Source organism: Pseudorca crassidens, chromosome 19 (genome assembly GCF_039906515.1).
Source record: "Pseudorca crassidens isolate mPseCra1 chromosome 19, mPseCra1.hap1, whole genome shotgun sequence".
Taxonomy (NCBI): domain Eukaryota; kingdom Metazoa; phylum Chordata; class Mammalia; order Artiodactyla; family Delphinidae; genus Pseudorca; species Pseudorca crassidens.
The window spans coordinates 41,746,320-41,768,454 of NC_090314.1; the positions used below are offsets into that span (position 1 = coordinate 41,746,320).

Here is a 22,135-nt window from a genome sequence, read left to right on the forward strand (position 1 = left end):
TGTGACCACCTAGAGGGGTGGGATAGGGAGGGTGGGAGGGAGACGCAAGAGGGAGGGGATATGGGGATATATGTATATGTATAGTTGATTCACTTTGTTATGCAGCAACAACTAACACAACAATGTAAAGCAATTATACTCCAATAAAGATGTTTAAAAATATAAATATAGATATAGATATAAACAACAACAAAAAAGATGGACGGATGGATAAGTGACAAAACAAATATAACAAAATATGAATCATAGAGTCTAGGTTGTGGATATACACATATATGGGTGTTCTTTCACCTTTTATGCATATTTGAAACATTTTATAATATGATGTTTCAAAAAACATTATTTGTTTCACTTTGCAGTTCAGAAACCATGGACTTCATTCACCATTGTTTCAGAAAACCATAGACTTCCTCAATTTGGAAATGTAATAAACATGTTTGTGATTTTTTAGGATGATAATTTTCTGAGAATAACTTTATTATTTCTGGATGATAGTAGACTAAGGGATAATCCTCCAGTTTGTTATTTCTGACATTACTAACTTTAAGTATCTAACTTTTATACTTCTTTAAAACTTCCAGGCCAGCAATTATTGAGAGCTGAAATTCAATTCAAACATTCTGCCCAGGAGATCCTGAAATTTTGATCTTTTTTAAGGAAAGGCAATTTCTGACTTTTCTCATAAATTTGATAAAAGGAAAGCTAATATGAGATTGGTAGTCCAGTAGGAAATGGAACTCAATTTTACATTTTTAAAATCATTTTATGGTATTAAAAATGACAGAGGTTAGAAACAAAGCTCTTATTCTTTTATTGAACTAGAATTGAAAGTGGCAGAAAATCATTTTGGCCCTGGTGCAGTAAATGTTATCACTAAAACATGTTCAGGGGATATTAGGACAGTCTCTCAAGCACCAGAGACAAAAGTTCACAGAACAAGAACTGCTTTTTCTGTCCTTATCTTGAAATTATTAGATGTACAAGAGATGAAGGTATCTTAGCTCTAAGACGACGGGGGATGGAGTATGTGTTGAAAATGATAATGTCTCCATTCTGGAGAGAGGTGAAATGGAGAGAATGTGGTGGGGATGGGTGTCTCAGCAGTGACAGACACGATGGAGGGAGTTCACAGGGACAGGAGGGCCACCACCTGAACCAGCCCCAGGGCTGAGGAATCTGGAACCGGAGAAAATTATACTTGTGCAAAATTGTGAGCTGACGATGAAAATGGTAAGAAAGCAAGCAATGCTATTTGTTAAAAGTACTGTTTGAAGATTTTATTTAACAGGCAGATTAAACTGGAGCTGTCAGCAGCTACTTTATTTTGAGAATCTGGTAGGAGAGAAATTTTAAGTCCATTTGGGAAAAACCAATCATTTTCGAGTGTGCAACATGATTATTCTTTAAAATTTTGTGTAAAGGGAGCAGCTTGGTAGGCATATGTTTGCTGATCCTATAATGATTAAAATTCAGAATAAGTAAGACTTGTGAAATTGAGTTTTCAGGTTCCAGCCAGTGTTCTATACTGCCATATGGCATAACTAGAATTAATTGCCGCTCCCAGTCTCTTTATTCTTTTACTGACTATCTAGGTGCCCTGTTTGAAATAGTAGAGGTTCCGCAAAAGTATTTGATCGGGAGATAGATGTTTGGCACGTTCATGAAAACGGTGTGTGTAGCTAATAGTTGCTGAGAAGAAAAAGCTTTTTGTAAGGTTTTCTACCCTAACCCCCTTTTTTATTAGGAAAAAAAAAAAAAAGGATGGATAAGAGAGTTAGCAAGGAAAAAAAAAGAGGAAAAATTCTTAGGACTTTATAGGTCAGTGTACATGGAAAAGGTAAAGCAAGAAATCTTTTTGGCTAGAGTCTTAGCTTCTTGATACTCCAGCAGTGGCCCGTGGACCAGCAACATCAACATCACCTGGCAAGCTGTTAGAAATGTAGAATCTCAGGCTCCACTGAATCAGACCCACTGGATCAGAATCTGCATTTTACTAAGATCCCAAGATCATTTGTATGTACATAAACATTTGAGAAGCACTGCTCTACCACTTACCACTTTTAAGTTCATTTTAAATTCAATTTCTTAAAATTCAGAATACATATTTCTGGAGATTATAACTCCTTAAAGGCATGGATGTTCATTTAAAAAAAAAAGTCTGTAATGGTACTGGTATATGATATGAGCTCAATAACATGAGTTGAACGAATGGGGGAAAACTGTTATAAATATGTTCTCCAGTCCTAGGCTAAACACTAGAACACGAGACCCTCTGTATTATGAAAGTTGCCGTTCAGTAGCTAACCCCACATATTCTTTTCCAGAAATAGGATGCTTTCTTTTTATTGAGCATTAGGGGATACAGAGCCATTTGTAAAGACGGTGTCCATCTCTTCAGACGTCTCATGTGATAACATTTCTCTAACAGTCTGTGGTATAAGGTTACAAGGCTGCTGATCATGTACTGGAGTTCTGTTGGAGCCTGGGTGCCAGTCATTCCAGCCATGATCCATCGAAAGTCCTCTGCCTTTGGTCATCATCCTTCCTATAAAGCTTTGCACTTCCTTGTCTCCACCATCTCATCTTTCCTGAGGACTTCTCTTCTAATCCTTTCCCCTGTGTTTCCCAGAATCCATGTTCTACTATAATCAAATTCCATGATATCCTCAACCTCTTTTCTCCATCCCTGCCCAAGTAAAACATGGTTCTTCTTCAGGACACTGTTTTGCTTGCAGTCATTTTAAATAGAACTTGCTCATTTTCCAGAAGTGCTGTTGGCACCCTTCAAGCTCCTTGCTGTCACTTCTAGACTTTTACTGTACAATCTTATCCCACACCTCTTCCCTTTTGAGATTTGTCTACATGGCTTTACAACTCTCTGTCATCTTTTGAGTTCAGAGTCTTCCCTCACACTGTTTGAGGACTGAGGCTATGACTCACAGTTGTCATCTTCACTCCACTATTACCACTGGCCCCCCAGAGACCTTCTCTTTCTCAAATTTAGCTTTGGTCTCCTGATTACATCTCTCCATTCATCATATAAATATGCTCAAATCTCTCCTAATATTAAGAAAAACCATTACATCCCACACAGTGATTCCCTCTCTAGCTACTGTCCTGTATCTCTTTTTTTACAGACACACTTCTTGAAATGGAAGCCTAGACAAGCCATTTCTGGTTTCTTCTTCTCTGGCCACTCTTCAGTCCCCTATAATCTAGTCTCTGCTCCTATCATGTTATTCTTGACAAAGTACCAGTAACTTGCTAATTGCTACATCCAGGTGACGCTGTTCAATCTTCGTCTTATTTGGTCTCTCTGCAGCATGTGACACTATTGATAGCTTCCTTTTCCTCAAAAAGTAAAAACAAACAAGCAAATAAAAACAACAAAAACAAACAAAATATCTCTCCCTCCATTTGTCCCCATGATAATAGTCTCTCTTGGTTTTCCTTCTTCCTTGCATTTATACTCTGATTTTAGGCTCTGGCTTGAGCTTGTTTTTCTATGCTGCCCTCTTCACTGCTGTCCCTCAGGCTTCCCTCTTTTCTCACCACATTCATTGTAGGCAGTTGCATGCATGACCGTAACTCTACAACTTCCCCTGTACGTGGATGACTCCTAATTCTACAGCTCAACTGCACTTCTCTCTCCAAGGCACCATACAGCATATTGGACAGCTCCTTTTGGGTGTCTTATTGATATCCTAAACTTCACAAAGCTGGGGCAGACCCTGCTGGATGCTTACCCAGCAGCCACCCTCCATTCTTCCTGGACAACAGAACCCCACCAACCCAGGGATGACTCATGATCTGAAAGCCATTCTGCTTTGCCAGTGGTTGGTCTAGGGTTTACATAAGATATAGTTTTGGCCAAAGAAATATAGGGAGAAAACTTCTGATAGCCTCTCACAGGACAGTCTTATGCTTGGGAGACCAAAAAAAAAAAAAAAAACACTGAAATGCAGTATCCACCTTAAGACATTACTGTGCTCTAAGGTGTTAGAGCAGAAATAAGGGAAGGGCCTAGGTCCTTCATGCCATTGTTGGGCCCCTGCATCAACCGTGGAATCATTTGTCTCCAGACTTTTTGTTTTGAAGGAAAAATGAACTACTTATTTAAGCCTCTGCCAGTGAAGTTTTCTGTTAATTGTAGCCAGAAGAATCCTAACTGCTGGAGTGTCCAGAACTGAACTCATTATTTTATATTCTTCTCACCCCTAAAGTCTATTCCTGCTTTCACTAGGTCCTGGCCCCCAAGGCAGAATCCTGGAAGTCATTCCTGCCTCCTCTCTCTTCACTCCCCAAACCATCAACAAGTCTATCGATTCTTCATCCTAAATCTGTCTTCTCCTTTCTGTTCCCTTTGTCACTGGCTAAACTTTAGCCCTCATAAAGTCTTACTCAGAGCTCTGCAAAATTCTCTTTTCTGGTTCTCTGCTTCAAGTTTCTGTTCTAGTTTATTCTGCTCCTCCATTCTATTGAAAGGGCAAACATAAAAAAAGAAGATAATTTAATCATTTATGCTATAGAAGATGTATTGATGTAGAATGATAAGATATACTGTAAGTGAAAAAATTGGTTGTGTATATTTTTTTTTTCAAAAAAATGCCTGAAAAATTACTCCAAAATGTTAATGATAGTAATTTCTGGAAAGTAGAGTTTGAGTGATTTTTAATTTCTCCTTTTTATTTACTTGTATTTTTCAACTCTCCACAGTGAATGTGTATTTAATCCTAAGTCACTGATATCAGAGCCTTTCCTTTTTTAAAAAGAGGCAGGGATTTAAGAGCCAAAGAGTATTTGTTTCCAGGTGGGAAAGGAGTTAGCATTGGGGGGAAAAGAGATGTGGAAGGAGGAAATTAAGCTTTAATTGTAGCCTTGGGTCACTTCTATGCAAATAAACAGCTGTATTTGGAGTGTTTTTACTCTGTGCCTAAGTGCGCGCGCGCGCGCGCGCACACACACACGAAAGTAAAATTATTTTTGAGCGATATGAAATACAGCAGTCCTTTGAGTAATTTATGATGATTTTTCTAGAATATGTTTTTTTTAAATAAAGGAAGGTCATTCTCAAGGTCTTCATTAGATGAGGTATCACTGACTAGGAACAACTTCCATTTCTTAAATATTATCTTTCTGAGCTGCACTGAACTGACACAGGATTATCTACACTCTGACTATTTAGTAACATTTGTATTTGTGGGACTAGCTTTCCAAAGTGATGGTGCTTGAGTAAACCATTCACTTCCTCCTTCTCAAAACATCAGTCACCATGATGGATTTTCATGTTGGTCGTGAAGAGAAATAGAATTAACTAAGAGTAGGGTGAGGATTACAAGCCGGAAGCAGTTAATTTACTTAACAAATATGTATTGGGTATTTGTTTAATCTTTGCTGGGCATAATGCCAGGTGATCAAGACAGTGTCACGGAAGATATATCCCTGTTTTTCAAGAAGTTCTTGGACCAGTGAGTGGCCAGACTCATGAACAGAGCCAGCACGGAGCCCACTGCCCACGGGTGTCTTCTCTAGACAGTCTGAAATGTTTGGTTTCAATTTGTTACATACCTGGAGTTTCACCATTTAGAGATTCATTTGGGCTCATAGTCCTCTTTTAAAATATAAATTCACCTGGAGGGTTAAGGGGGTTTTGATTGTACATTCAGGTGCACTAGCCCTATTTAATGATTTCCGTCTAACTTTTGGCTTAGATGATTGTGCTGAGGAAATTAAGTCTGTTGAACCTCTGTTATGGGCAATTCACAGCGCTAGGTACACTGAGTGTTATAAAGTTAACAGAGGATCCTTTTCCTCAGAAAGAATGAGGGCTTTAGAGGCTCTTGCCTCTGCAACTGAAGAATAACAGTCACAGCTAACATTCATGACACAATTATCCTGTGCCAGGCCCAGTGTCAAAGGGCTTTACACACATTATCTCATTTAATCCTCACAACAGGTGAGAGGTGAATACTATAATAATCCCCATTTTAGCAGATAAGAAAACTGAGGTTCAGAGAGGTAATCGACTTGCTCAAGGTTATACAGCTGTTAGGTTTTGGAATTGGGATTTGAGCCCAGGCAGTATGATTGTTTGGCCAGCCCTCTTACCGAGGCTCGATTTCTTCATAACAAGTGAATAATGCTACTTCATTCATTCAAAAAATGTTTATTCAGCATCCACTGTGTGCAAAGCATTTTTGTGGTGAATATGACAGTTTCCAGTCCTCCTGGAAATTATTTTTGAGCAGGATAAACTGAGTAATTATACAATACACCCACCTTGTAGGATTGTTGCTATGCATAAAAAAGTGCCTAATACAAGGCATGTTACATTGTAGCTACCCAAAAAATATTCCCAAGAAATTTACAACCCAATGGGAAAGATATAAAAGTACGCAGAAATAACTACAGTTCAAGGTATATTGTGGCTAACACTTTAGAAGAGGTGCCCACAGATTGTACTGTGAGATCCCAGGAAAAGAAATTACTTCTGGTTGGTGGGCTATGAGAAACCTTCATGAATGAGATGGCATCATGTCTTGGCTTTGGGTTTGAAAGGGATGGATTTTTGGTCAGATATATTGCACACAAAAATAGCATGTGCAAAGAAACTGAGGAGATAAAAGTTTAGCCATGCTTGGGAACCAAAGGGTAATTCTGTTTGTTAGGTATAAGGGAGTAATGAGAGATAGGATGGAACCAAATCATGGAAATGGGAGTTTTGACTGGATTTGGGGAGAAGAGGTACATAACTGAGGAGAGTAAATCATGGGACAGGCATGGGTAAGCTGATTCTTTAATAGGGAATTTTAGATAATCATGCGGGTCCTTGGTACCTGGGCTGAGGCCACTGGGAGACAGGAGATGGTTGCAAAGGGAGAGAGGATAAGAATGTCATAGGTTGCCTATGTTTATTCTCTATGCCCAGCAAAGGAAGACAGATCTTTCTTTCTTCCCAGTATCTCTTGCTTTGAGCTCATATTTATATCCTTCGTTCCATAGCTGCCTTTGGTTTATTATGAACTTTTATGGATAACCAGATAATCTAACCACTTTTCAGAAATTTATGTCAATGGGAAAATACATTCTAAATGACTGACTTTATGCTTCAACTTTTGAAATGTGACTGGTTTGTAAATTAAAGATTGTATTTACTATATCTCAGATTTATTAACAAGATTTAATCGTTTTTTTTAAAGCATATCCAGAAAACTTAACATTATCTTTTACTTTGTTTCTTTACGAAAATGCATTTCAAGGTCCAAACAACTGGAAATGAATTTTGGAATACACTCTATACTTGAACTGAGGGCTACCTGTCTATAATTCCCGTAACAGGAAACCATTTATAAAATACCCATATCCTTTATAGTGTTCTACAGACTTGCCCCATCATGTGAATTACCTGGGGATCTTGTTAAAAATACAGACTTCTAGGTCACTACCATGGACATGCTAATTTAGCAGGTCTGGTGTGAACACTGGGGAATTCATGTTTCAATTAGGGTTCCAGAAGATTCTTAAAATCAGACAAGTATGTGTAAAAATCTTTATTAGAGGACACTACTTTTGTTTGGTAAGTAGCTACTTTGGTTTTAAACTGTATTTTAACAGGGGAATGAAGGAAGAAGGATTTGACTGGAAGTGTGAGTAGGCGGTTGGTTTGAGTGGTAAGGAGGGTCCCCCAATATGACTGGGGATGACTGACAGGAAAATCTTATCAGCAGGGTTTAGGGCCAGCCAGTAGCTGACAACATTTCAACCTAATTAGCTTCTAGGATGAGGGATGGAGATATGGTCAGAACAAATAGTCTTGGTCCTTTCCTTGTCCTGATGTTTGCCCACTGTCTTAAGTGCTTCCCTGTGGCCTGGCAACATCTGGAGACATTTCTGATGCTGGAGAATCCCTTGAAGTGGGACAGAACCACTGTCCTGGGATTGACTAATTGTTGTGGTTGAACTGCTGGTGACCCCTGACCTGTATTGATACAGCAGTAGAACTGGTCACATAGTCATTAGCCTTTGGATCTAAATCACTTCCCTACTTTGTGATTTGGAAAATTGGATACCTTATGTAAGGGTTTAACTATGACTGCTGTAAGTACTGTACAAAGAAATAAATGGGAAAGAATGATATTTTAGTATAGAATCTTGTACAATTAGAAAAAAAAGTCAAGTTGAGGGCAAAATTTTAAAATGATTTCTGAATTTTTGTGTACATCTCAGTTCTTAACTGGAAGGAAGTGTACACTTAAGGATAGGAGGTTTTTTTCTTTTAATTTCAGTAATGCATTGTAGGTCTTAGAGTGGTTACCAGTAGAAGCCTGCTTTCTAAATTCTGTTTTTATATACTTATTCAAATTTTGGTGCAGTGTGAATGAGTGAAATAATATTATGTCTTTAATTAGAATTCTGTTGGTATTTTTCAATTAATCTGTGTCAGTAGCTTTAGCATTTGTATTAAATCATTTTCTTCATGAAAGCTTTTAATGAGGAAACAAATTGATAGTATTTATATATTGGATTCTTGCCACTGTGATGTGTGTTCGGTTGTATCTTTCGAAGTATACTTTTGCCGGTCATTTTGTAGTTAGCCTTTGAAGCCAGGCTTTGGGGAAAAAAATTCTTCATTTGGATGAAGGTTTTAGTTTAACGAAGTTTACTTATTTTTATCTTTCTCTTCTTCCTTTTCTTCCCTTCCTTTGATTTCTTTTTTCCCCCTCTTACCTTTGTGTGAATAATTTAGAGGAAAAGGAGGGTACCTCTCCCTATCTTATTTGGGATAAAATCCACACTCCATAGCATTGCTTAGAGAGCCTTGCCTTCTGCCTGCCTCTCCAACCTTATCTCCACCCCTCCCTGAAATGTACTCTGTGCTCTACTCATGCTGAACTCAGACAGCCCTTCTGCTTCTCACCTTTGTTCACTTATTTAGCAAGCTCTGTGCTACTGCCCCTTGAGGGCTCAGTAACATAGAGAGACAAGAAGCTTGTGGTGCAGTACACAGATGCTGCTGAGGGGAGTGCACATATGTGCTGGGGGGAGCACCTAACACAGGAGACTGAGCTGAGCCTTGAAGGACCATCAAGGGTTCACTAGGAGAGGAAGGGGCCTGAAGGGGAAAGTGTGCCGGCAGAGAGAGCTGCGACATGTAAGAGCAGAAGCGTGAGCAGAGCAGGGGAGGACCAGGGTGGGTAAGCCACTGAAGGATTTCAAGCAGGGGAATGTTGAGACTTGGCTTGCATGTTGTTAGGTTGTTAGAATAATGATGGTGCTAATGACATAACAGTTGAGATTTATTGAAGGCTGCCAGGTGCCAGGCCTAATGCTCAGTTCTTTGTGTGTATCATCTCAGTTAATCCTCCCAAGAACCATACGAGACAGGTATGGTTACTATTTATATTTTAAAGATGAGGAAACTGAGGCTGTAGATACAGTCTCACAGCTAGAAGATGAAGATGCTGGGACTCCAACCCAGACGTGTCTGCAGAGCCTTTGCTCTTCACGGTCACTGCTCTTCTTTCTCCATCAGCACTGGGGGGAATGGGTCAGAGAGGAGCAAGGTGGCAGGTAGACCACTTGGGACATGGTTGTATTGATCTGGGTGAGGCATATTGAGGACTTGAGTGAATTCAATGCCCATAGAGAGGGAGAGGAGATAGATTAAAAATATATGAAGGGAGTAGAGGCTCCGGGTCTTTGTGAATGACGGGATGTACATAAAATAGAGAAAGAGGTAAAGGATGATTCCTAAGTTTCAGTTGGATAGATGGAGTTGTCAGCCATTGAAACAGGGAACATGAGATAGGAGAGGTTTGGGACTTTTGGGATAAAGAACAGTCCTGAGAAGAAGAGTAGAATAATGATATCTCCTGTTTTTGAATATTTTAATTGATTGTTAAAAGTATTTAATGTGTACAGACGTTATAGTCAAGTCTTTGGCCTTTGGTTTCTTCCCTGGCCAGCCCGAGCTCCATTGCGTGCCCCTCCAGTCTTCTCTTACTCTCTTGTCCTTTCATCCTACAAGCCTAGAAAAATTCTAACCTTGGATCAATTCACCTGTCCACTTTTCCTGATCTTATACCTGGGCAGGTAATCAGTGCTGGAGAAAAATTACACAGTTGGGCTGCCGCCACAGTAAATCTTAGTCTCCACCCTCAGCTCACCCCTTAATGATGCCTGACAGTTATTTCACATGCCCCATGGCAGCAACCTTTCCAATTTTCCTCAGTATTCTTCCCCCTCAAATCTTCAGCAGTCTTTACCTTATCATATCCCCTCTCACTCTTGCTTGACATCATAGCCTGTTTCACAAGATAAAACAAAAACTTTCAGGTTGGAACCCACTCAGAATCCTGACCTGCCCCCTCCTCAAACATGTCTGCTTTGGGCCTCTGCCACCTGCTCTGATGGGCCTGGCCCCCCTGCCTGGCCTCCCTCTGCATCCTGGGCCTGGCCTCTCGGTGACCCTTCTCACCCCGCTCCCCCCCGCCCCCCGCCAGCCATCTTCCAATATCCAATCCCAGGTCCACCCCCAGCATCTTTCATCTCTAGGCAGTAAGATGGGTTCTGGAATTACCCAGACCTGGGTTCTTCTGGCCCCAATTTTTACCTTGTGTGTGTTTTGGGTCAGTCACACCACTTTTGCACAGTTTTGCATAATTCCAGCCAACTGGCCCACAGTTCAGGCTTTCTCTCCTCTCAGTTCCTCACAGAGTGTCTGGCAAATAGTGGAGATTTATTACTGTTTGAGAGTATTCATAACTTGAGATGTAAAGGGTATGTTGACATGTTAATGTTCACAAATCCACACTGCCTGGAGGAGCCCTAGGAACTAGTCCAGCTTAAAAAGTTTGTGCAACATTTGCTCTCAGGTGAATAAAGTGACCATGTTCATAACAAGAAAAATATCAAAGGAATTTTCAAATAAATATCATGTTTTTGAACCTGTTCCTGATTCTGCACAAGATAAACTGTGATAGCTCCACAATGTGGATGTTTAAACTCTCATGGTGCAATCAGATAACCTCTCCGTGCTTCGTTTTTCTCATCTGTAAAGTGAGGGGCCGGGTTAAATGACCTTCAATGTCCTTCCGGCTGTAAAATTCAATGAGTATATGGTCCTCAGTCACAGAGTCATACAGTTATCAGTTATTCATCAATCAGATAACTAAGAGTCTCAGTGGTCTAAGGGTAGCTATTAACCTGAAGCAAGCAAAAAATAAAACAAGTTAGGTTCTGGAATGAAGTTGGGTCATTTGTAGAGACGTGGATGGACCTAGAGAGTGTCATACAGAGTGAAGTAAGTCAGAAAGAAAAAGTAAATATCATATAATAACGCATATATGTGGAATCTAGAAAAATGGTAGAGGTGATCTTATTTGCAAAGCAGAAATAGAGACACAGACATAGAGAACAAATGTATGGATACCAAGGGGGAAAGGGGTGGAGTGGGAGGAATCCGGAGACTGGGATTGACACCTATACATTATTGATACTATGTATAAAATAGACAACTGATGGGTACATACTGTATAGCACAGGGAACTCTACCTAATGCACTGTTGTAACCTACATGGGAGGGAAGTCCAAAAGGGACGGGATATCTGTGTGTGTGTGGCTGATTCATTTTGTTGTGCAGTGGAGGCTAACACGACATTGTAAAGCAACTATACTCCAATAAAAATTAATAAAACGAACAAACGAAAAAACAAATTAGTTCTAAGTATCAACCGTGACAAAAATGGCAGGGCAAGAGCTAAAGATAGTCCAGATTAAAATATGATAATCAGCTAGATTTCTTTGTATGTGAGTTCTACCTTGTTCTCTCTCAATACACACGTTTGGAACCAAAAGACATCTCTGACTTTCCTCCTGACTCTCCATTCCCAACCTGCCTCCACATCTGTTATCAAATCTCTTGTCCCTTCTTTTGCTCTCCAGCAGATTCCTAAACTGCTTCCCTCCTTTGCTCTCTCCCATCCAGGCTGCACACTTCTGCTGGATCTGATCACCGTGGACATTATACCCTAAAAACAAGCAAACCAACTCGCCCCTCAGTTGCTCCCTTTTATTTGCACAAAGAGAAAGAAACGTCAACTCTGACCTGACATTTAGGGTCTTTTATTTTGCCACAACATAGCTGGCTAGCATTTTTCTTTAATAGTTCATTAAGTTATACTTGGTTGTCTAGTACATGTAGGGTGTATGGGGATAGCATGGTCATAACAACCACAATTTGCAATGTTAATGCTAGCACACAGGGGAAGAAATATTAGAATGTAGGTTTCAGTGTTTCAGTGAAAGGGCATAATCATTTAGCTCCTGGATTTCTTACTTTTAATATCCAGAGTGGATGCTGGATTGACATAGCAGGGATTTCATGTAGTGATAGTGTTATAGAAGACTCTAGTGCTGAATAGGGTTTTATTGAATTAATTTACTTTATATTATTTATTTTTTATTGTCTGGGAATGGACTTCTAAAAAAATTTGTTTTAGTCATGGGTAATACTGTCAAATCAGATAATGTTGCTTGTTTTTTTATTCACCATACAATGCCAATGTTTATTAAATTACTTTATTTTCTCTATATACTAGAAAATGGGGATTACTTTTTTTTTTTACATCTTTATTGGAGTATAATTGCTTTACAATGGTGTGTTAGTTTCTGCTTTATAACGAAGTTCCCATATCTCTTCCCTCTTGCATCTCTCTCCCTCCCACCCTCCCTATCCCACCCCTCTAGGTGGTCACAAAGCACCGAGCTGATCTCCCTGTGCTATGCGGCTGCTTCCCACTAGCTGTCTGCCTTACGTTTGGTAGTGTATGTATGTCCATGCCACTCTCTCGCTTTGTCACAGCTTACCCTTCCCCCTCGCCATATCCTCAAGTCCATTCTCTAGTAGGTCTGTGTCTTTATTCCTGTCTTACCCCTAGGTTCTTCATGACATTTTTTTTCTTAAATTCCATATATATGTGTTAGCATATGGTATTTGTCTTTCTCTTTCTGACTTACTTCACTCTGTATGACAGACTCTAGGTCCATCCACCTCATTACAAATAGCTCAATTTCATTTCTTTTTATGGCTGAGTAATATTCCATTGTATATATGTGCCACATCTTCTTTATCCATTCATCCGATGGTGGACACTTAGGTTGTTTCCTTCTCTGGGCTATTGTAAATAGAGCTGCAATGAACATTTTGGTACATGACTACTTGTTTATTTTTAAATAAAAGTTTAATTGAGACCATTGTGTCTTGTAAGAGAACTTTGTGGTGCTGTCTTCTGGGGTTTCTAAAATTTGTGGATATAGACTCAAGATCACAGAAATATTAGCTCCCCGCAAAGGACCCAGGACTTTCTTATGACAGGTCCTTCTATTACTTGAGTTATGTGCTTATTGTCTGTTACCATAGTATTTATTTCCTGTCTTAGACTGACATCTCTTCATATGTAAGTTGTAAGTATCTCATATTTTGGACTAGATTGTAAGCTTCCTGTAGGCAGACACTAGGTTTTGGACTTCTGATGAATTGAAGGAACAGGGACTACAGGCGGCACCACTCCCAGAGACCTTCCCATTCTTGCCCAACTGTTTCTAAGGCTGGTATCCCACCCCTGGGTCCCAGTCCTCTGATGCCTCCACCAGAGACTTCCACCAGATGGTGCTCTTTTCCCATTTCTGTTCTTGGGTGTCATGCCCTATTACCCTTTGCCCCTTGCCCATTCCTTCTGCAAGGTAGGAGATGGAACACTAGTAGGAGAAAGAGAATTAGAAATCAAGTGAATCTTCCCAAGTGAGAGAAGAGGTTATAGGAAATATCCAGTGCACAGACTATTAGTGTTGTTCAGAAAAGTCATTTCCTTGGGCGTAAATCAGTCTTTACCATGTGGCTCACTGCTCAAGGTCAATTACAAGGGTTGTCCTAGCCTTATTAACTTGCCGTTAAAGCCCAGGTGTCCATTTGAATTCTAAAATTCCATTTCTAATGCCAGGATAGCACTTCAGTTTTAGTCTTTGCAGTCTGTTTGGAGACAGCCATTACCAGAGAACAGAGATGGTCAAGAGGGAAATAGAGGTCTCTGGACACTGAGTATTGCAGATAGCCTATCCATTTAGAAGACACCACTGTTTTTGTGCAAAAAACTGAAGTTCAAATGTGGATATCTGTAAGTCATCAAGAAAAGATTTGATTTTTTTTAACAGGTGGTTTACCAAGACAGAGAATGTATGATAGGTTTTAAATTTCTGTAAGTCACAGGTAAAATAACACTTTTAATGCTTTAGTTGCAAAAAATTTTCATCTAGATGTTCTAGATTTATAACATTACAGATGTTGGCCTTTCTGCATAGCTAGGTTTATAATGCCATTGTAATCCTATGCATCTAACCCAGGGGGTCTTATCATTTTGGAGGCAGAGAGTTAGTCACATTTTTGGAAATCTGATGAAGTTTATGGACTCTTTTTCAAGAGAAAAGAAAACACATATTACTTTTCACCCATAATTTTAAGGAGTTCATGAATCTCCTCAAGCTCAAATAGTTGAGTCCATAGTTGACTCCAAATTAAAGACCTCTGAGCTGATTACTCCCTGATACTAGGCTGTCTGACATAACAATTATACCTTCTCTTAATACTAGATTTGTTTTCTATATTACAGCCAACAGAAATGCAGTTCATATGAAATTTAAGAGCTTGGGCTCTGGAACCAAGCAGTCCTGGATACAGATCTTGGTTCTGCCACTTAATAGCTACATGATCCTGGTCGATTTGTTTGACATTCCTGAGTCTTAGTTTCCTCATCTGTAAAATGGGGATAATAATAGTACTGACCTCATAGCATTATGATGAAGATTCAATAAAATAATACATGTAAAATGTATACTTAGCAAATACCTAGCGTATCTTACTTGCTGAATAAGTTGTTTTACTATAATTCGGAAATGGAATTATTTTTCCTTCTTAGATATTTCCAGTAACATGAGGATAGTTACAGTTGTCTTACCTACTTCACCAGGATTTATCTAATTAGCTAGCTGAGTGGGCAAAGCTCTGAGTATTTTAATCTCAATAACCATGTTTATTGGTTAGCTCCATGGTCAAGGATTTGACACCCACCCTGAAACCCCAAACTAATGATTAAAAGTCAATAGCCTCGGCTTCCCTGGTGGCGCAGTGGTTGAGAGTCTGCCTGCCGATGCAGGGGACGTGGGTTCGTGCCCCGGTCCGGGAGGATCCCACATGCCGCGGAGCGGCTGGGCCCGTGAGCCATGGCCGCTGAGCCTGCATGTCCGGAGCCTCTTGCTCCGCAATGGGAGAGGCCCACGTACCGCAAAAAAAAAAAAAAAAAAAAATGTCAATAGCCTCATTTTTAGGAGAAATCTAATATTCTGTGAATCTTGAGTGGCAAACTAGAACAGTATGATTGCAATTTGAAAGATACTGAAGTATAATCTTAGATGGACCATATCTATTTCAGTCACCATTTCATCCGTGGCACCAGAGCAAAGCATATAGAAGACATAAAATAAATATTTGTTGACTGAGTGACTGAATTCTGTTACCATAATAAAATGTCTTTAGAGAAAGAATTCATTTTGCTGAGTGTTTTTAAGTTAGATTGTATTTTCAAAACTTTCCTCTTTTTAAAAAATTTTTTTAATTCTTTTGGCTGTGCTGCATGGCACGTGGGATCTTAGTTCCCTGACCAGGGATGAACCCGCACCCCCCTGCAGTGGAAGCGCGGAGTCTTAACCACTGGACCGCCAGGGAAGTCCCAAAACTTAATTTCTTGTTACAGTTCCTGTTCTGCAACTAGTCGCTAGGATTCGAAACTCGTCTGCCTTGATTACTAGCTTTGAAACCATGGGCAAGTTATCTCACCTCTTGAGGCCTTGGTTTCCTCATTTATAAAATGGTCATAATAACAGGGTTAGAGTGTGGAGGAAGTGAGTTAATATAAGAGAAGTGCTTAAAACAGTGCCCAACAATATGTTTAAAAAATCTTAGCATTATTATTATCATACTATTACTACTGCTGCTACAGCTGCAGCTGTTCATCAAGACCTCCTCAATATTGTGAGTTCATTTTATATTTACTGCACTTTTCCTTAAACTAAAGTTCAATTAAAACCTCTTTAATTAAAAAAACCACAAATAGCAGATTTTGTTTTGCATGTAATGTAACCCTAAATTTTCAAGACTTTATTCTGTGCCGTAGACTAAACGCTGTGAAATCTTGTTCTTCCATTTTCATTTTTGGAGGCACAAGTTAAGATGGATTTATTGTGACTGAATGTGAAGATCATCGTCATCAATATGGTTGCAGCATTTTCTCTCTGCTCATTCTGTACTCATCTTTTTCAAGTTCCAAATATCATTTGCATGGACCTGGTGACGCTGAGTATGGATATTGCAGAGGAGCGATAGCTTCCCTTTCATATTGAAGCTGAAGCTTCAAAGAGAAGATTAAAGAAGTGTTTGTTCATCTATCTGCTCAGCCCTGATAGGAAATTCTTAGAGGCTTTTAGGATAAACACAACTCTGTGTGTGTTTGCATGCTTTTTCTTCTATATACTTCTATTGTGGTCTTTGTATTTTGGTTTAAAATTTCTACTTTCAGACTTGTTGGAGTCTCTGGTTAAGGCATAATTGTTTTCAGAGTGAAGGATGAGAATTAGAAGATGTTGGCAGGATTTGACTAATGCCTCCTAAAGAGTGTAGAATTCTCTAGTGTGGAATCATCTTTCCAGAGAATGTGATGAAGGCCATCCATAGGATATATTTAACAAGACAAGATCAAGACCGCAAATGTGTCCAGCAGAGAATAATACATGGCACTCTCCAGTGAGGGATGAGATTGCTCACCTTTTGGCCTTGCTTTTTAGAAGTATCCTCTGTGAGCTGTGGGATAGGGGTGTGTATGTGTGTGTGTGTGTGTGTGTGTGTGTGTGTGTGTGTGCGCGCGCGTGCACAGACTTTCTTTAGGGTTGTTACATAATTAATAGTTAAAATAAGAAGAGAGGGAAAAGAGGTAGGTTATCAGGATAGTTTTATACCTCTTGAGAAAGAAGGGAACTAACATTCCACTTTATGTCATTCCACATCAAGTTCTACATATGATTTTTATAGACAGAAATATTTAATTACAGTATCATCAAGAATAAAGCAGATTCTGCTATTTAACGTCAGCTAGATAGACCTGGCACTTCACTGGATTAAATTTAATTTATCTGTTAAATTTAATTCTTTCTCCATAATCAGCCTTCTTAAGATGTAACTACTATTGGGAGAAGCAATACTTAGTATGTGTGAACATATAACATCTTCTTAACTAACAAGACAAACCAGGAAACCAGGACACTTTACAGTAGGTAGAGAAGGGAACTGAAAATATGTGTGAGAGTTGGAGTGGGGATTATGGGGGGAGCAGATAAAAGAAGAGACGGAGATCATTAGTAACATTTTATCTATTTAACAATTTGCCATGAGTTGGCCCTTTAACTGCCAGGGCATGGCTAAGTTTTTTTCTGGGTCAATAAATGAAAACAACATTTGTTAGCAAAGTTCTTTCTGTTGCCATTATTAACATTTTGGAAAGAGGAGTGCACACGTACAATTTGCACACGCTAACACCCTAATTTCTATTTATATTGAATAAGAGTTTGGGTAATGATTGGAATCGGGGGCCAAGGCAATGCCTTGAAAGAAGATGGAAAAATAGGAACAGAAGATGGAAAATTGGTCACCTTTGATAATTTGCTTGATTAGCTGTGTTTTACAGACAAGAGTTTTATGGAAAACTTTTCACAGTGGCCAGGTTCAGTGGGAAGCTGCACTGTCTGCTAGGTGGAGATTAACCCATCATACTAATATAAACAAATTATTTAAGTTACAGACAGTTTCAACTTACATATGCCCTTAACTCAACATGGATGCCCTTTCCCCCAGACGTTGCACCTTTACATTTCCCACCCATCTTTTTCTTATCCCCTCTCCCCTTTTCCACTGAAGATGTCAAAGCTGTTCTGAACTTTCCCTGCCCTCTAACCCAAGCATCTTACATTCCTTTACCTGATTGCTAGCCCAGAACTGTTCTGAGAAAGAACAGGAACAAGAAAAGTCAATCGCAAGGTTTCTTCACCTTCTCTTCCTCAACTCTGCTTATTTCCCACAAATTCACCTCTAGATTATGGCAACACACTCCCCGCATATCTCCTTCCTCTCCATTTTCTGAATTTTTATCTTATAAAGAAATAACCTAGGTGCTCACTGGGCTGGTGTTCCTCCCTAAAGTAGCCACACCTTATTTCAGTCATGTATGTACTGGAAGACACACCATTATCACCAATGTATTACCGTTTTCCTAATCTTTTTTTGGATTATGAATCTTTTTAAGAATTTGATAAAAGCTGTGGACTCTCTCCTTAGGGAAAAATGCTTTTTTACACATGTACACTCCTGGGAAGTCAAGATGAGGATAGAAAAATTTTCTTTCTATTTAGAGACATAGAGGTCACTATGTTCATAGCAAGAATTCATGTGTGGTGACTGTAAGCAAGATTGGAGTCTGATGAGGAGTGAGTGGGAGGTGAGGAAATAAGGAGAAACTATGACAACACTTTTGAAAATTTCACTGTGATGTGAAGGGAAAAGGACAGCAGATGGAGGGATATGAAGGGGGTGAGGGAAGGTTTGCTTTATTTTTCTATGATCATAAATGCTTATGGATAGGGCCACACTGAGAGGAAGAGGTTGAATTTATACAAGAGAAAATCGATATAGAATCATGTAAGGTCCCTGTGAAGGCGGGAGGAAATGGAATCCAAAGTGAGATAGGCTTCTGTGGGTAGCCACTGTATACAGCATCGCTTCTGTCGGGGGAAAGCAATTTAGATTTCAAATAAGTGACTTACAGACGATCCTTGCTGCTACTGCCATTTCATTTGGTTTAAGACTTCAAGGGTTGTCGGTTTTGCCGATCATTTCTCAAAATAAAAGAGAGATAGAATGACAGAGTGGACTGCAAGAGCCCCAGTCTTGGCTCAGACACTAAAACATTAAGTAACCTTGAATCAGTTGTCACACTTCACCTGTAAAATTAAGAATTTAGGCTAGAAGGTATTTGGGGGTGTGTTGGGGGGGTGTTTTAGTTGTCATAACAACTGGGGGTGCCACTGGTTTTTGGTGCCCAGGACCAGTGATGCTGATTGTCTTGTAATACACAGGACAGGTTGTCACAACAAGGCGTTTTCTTGCTCAAAGCCTGCAGAGCTCCTTATGAGAAACCCTGGACCATGGTTAGGTAACATTTTAGGACCTTTCCAGCTCTCAAGTCAAGCTTACATAAGGTAGTATAACGAGTTAAATGTCCCTTTCAAGCCTTTAAGTATCTTTCGAATCTCAGGGACAGCCCTTTGGTTTTTCGTAGAGTAGGTAGTGCCTTTGGCTAGTTACTGACTATTTAGGAAGCTTTTTGGACTGGGTGCTATAGCTACCATATGCCAACCAAGATTGAGAAATACAAGTTTGGCTCATCTCCATTCTTTTTCCTTTTATTTCAGGTACTTTTGGAATTTTCAACCCCAAGGTGAGTCCTCTCTGACCGTTTATGGTTTTATACTAAAAATGTGTAGATGGTATTGTTTACTTCTGCATCTTCTAAATAAGCTTCTCCATAGAGTGGCATCAGCCATTTCTGAGGAAAGTTAGTGGAGTGTTTAATTAACCTTCACACTGCTGGGCCCCCCTGCCCTGCTTTTTAGCAACAAGGGGCCCTGATACTTCTGCCTTCTGAATGGGTTAGTGCTAGATTATTTTATAGGACCAAAGCTTTAATATGCTTTTATTCCTTGACCTTAGTTAGATGCCAACAGGATCCACTGGCATTCAAATAAAATGGTGGCCGAGTCCATAATAAAAGCCTTGGGAGGGCCCCAACTCAGCTAATCCTTCGTTTGCTCCAGAAATAAATTCCAGTGTGTTACCTCCTCGATCATAGTGCTCTTCTACACAGGCCGCCTGTCTGGCAACAGGAAAATGTCAGAAATGGAGTAGCGTTGAAATTCCCACTAGAACAGTGTTATCACATTTTAATATGAGCCTCACTGCAGCCTCAGTGCCTCTAATTGCTTTCAAACCATTGTTTTCCTGCTTTTGCTGGATAAACCCAGCATCTGGCATGATTCTAAAAAGTACAACAGACAGCTGTGTGCAAAATTGAAAAAAAAAAAAGGAATAGAGCACATTTTTAAAAGGTTCAAAATTGAAATTTTTTTCTGAATTCAGTTTGAGGGGTTGTCTTTAAAGTATATGCATTCTTTATTTTTAGTACACTGGTTGAGAATGTCAGAAACATCATTCGGAATATTAATTATCTCAACTTGTTATAAATGGGAGTTTTTTATCTTCTCAGAAAATCACAGAGAGTTTTAGATTAAACTTGAAAATCTAAAATAGCTTTATGAACTATTTTGCTCTATAACATTTTTTAACCAATTGCAAACTTTTCCAACATTTTTTATTCTCAACATTGTCAGTGTATCCAGTCTCAGTGAGCAGTAATACCTTAAAAAATTCAAACTGTGAGTAATGATACGAATTTTATTAAAGTTTAAATTTTCCTAGCTCATTCTTTCAAGTCTATATAAGGTTTTCTTTAAAAGCAAGTTTTAGGGCTTCCCTGGTGGCGCAGTGGTTGAGAGTCCGCCTGCCGATGCGGGGGACACTGGTTCGTGCCCCGGTCCGGGAAGATCCCACATCCCACATCCCACATGCCACGGAGCGGCTGAGCCCATGAGCCCATGAGCCATGGCCGCTGAGGCTGCATGTCCGGAGCCTGTGCTCCGCAATGGGAGAGGCCACAACAATGAGAGGCCCACGTACCGAAAAAAAAAATTTAAAAAAAAGCAAATTTTAAGGAATAAAAAAACTTTTAAAGCTTTTAAACTCTTGTAAATTAAAGTCATAGCATTTATAATATTTTAAATAATGTGATATAGTGTTACTATATATCTCACTGTCCTGAAGCATTTATGGCTGAAAACATAGATTGAGAATGGAGAATTTTATGTAATAATGTGGCAGTTTGCTTTGCAAAATGTGAAATATGTTATTCAAGGAATGGCCCTATAGTTCAGTGTTTAACAGATGTTAACCAAAATCCACAGGGGGCAGAACATGAATGTGAACTGGCAGAAATGAATGGAACTGTGAAGGTAGAATTTCTTACCTAAAGGAGAAATGAAGAATTAGTGTCAGAGATGTGGTATAGTAATGTGTTGAGAAGAGAAAATAATTTTGGAGCTTAACACAAGGGACTGTGTGGCGCTAAAAAGACAAAGGACACATCTTACCAAATTCTTCTAATAGTGGTACTGTAGTCATCTTCCATCATAGGGCAACTTCTACACAGTCTATCTCTCTTAGAAAGAGAGCAGAGGTAGAGCAGCCAAGGGGACAATTGAAAAGAGTTTATTTAGAGCAGAAAACTAAATTTACTTCTTGACAATGATTGGATATCTGTAGCAAATTCTTCGCTCATTTGGAAGTAAATGTAAGGAAAGATCAAATAGTAAAACCCATATTTATGTGTCTTGCCCCCAGCTTTGCTCCTCCCCCTAAGACATTTTCTGGGGATAGAAGAGGAAGGAGTATCTTTTACCTGGCCCTTCTGAGCAGATCTTAGCAGATTGTTTGCTTTTGAAATGTAGGGTGGGTGAGAGCAGTAGCAGGTCTATATAAGGTACTACAGGACAATTTAGAATTATGAAAAGAATAGGAATATGTAAGAAGGAGAAGAGATGGCAGGAGGATTTTAAGAGCCCTGGAAGACTAGGTAGTATTGGGAAGAAAGTGAGAAAGGACAGAAATGGTGGCCCCATACTTTCCTAGCATTTTTATCTATGGCAGGATCCTTGTGCAGGAAGATGATGGGATGAATTTGATTAACTCTGTTCATTTGCCTAAATACACATTTGTGTTCTTCAGGATATTTGGACCAGAGCCTGGTGCCCAGAAGGAAAATAGTCCTTAATTATAAAAGATCTCTTATTTATTAATCTCTTTATTAGCACACATTTAAACATCTGCTTATATAAGTGATGAGTTGTCATAATGTGCGGCAAAGGT

The 22,135-nt window shown here is 39.4% G+C and overlaps 1 protein-coding gene across 1 annotated transcript in view; it reads left to right on the forward strand.

The window, feature by feature from the left end:
• SKAP1 (src kinase associated phosphoprotein 1) overlaps nt 1-22,135 on the forward strand; it is a 276,280-nt gene that overhangs the window by 43,075 nt on the left and 211,070 nt on the right. The window contains exon 3 of the mRNA XM_067717226.1: nt 19,570-19,595. Within this exon, the coding sequence (XP_067573327.1) occupies nt 19,570-19,595 (26 nt within the window). The remainder of the gene's footprint in view (nt 1-19,569; nt 19,596-22,135) is intronic.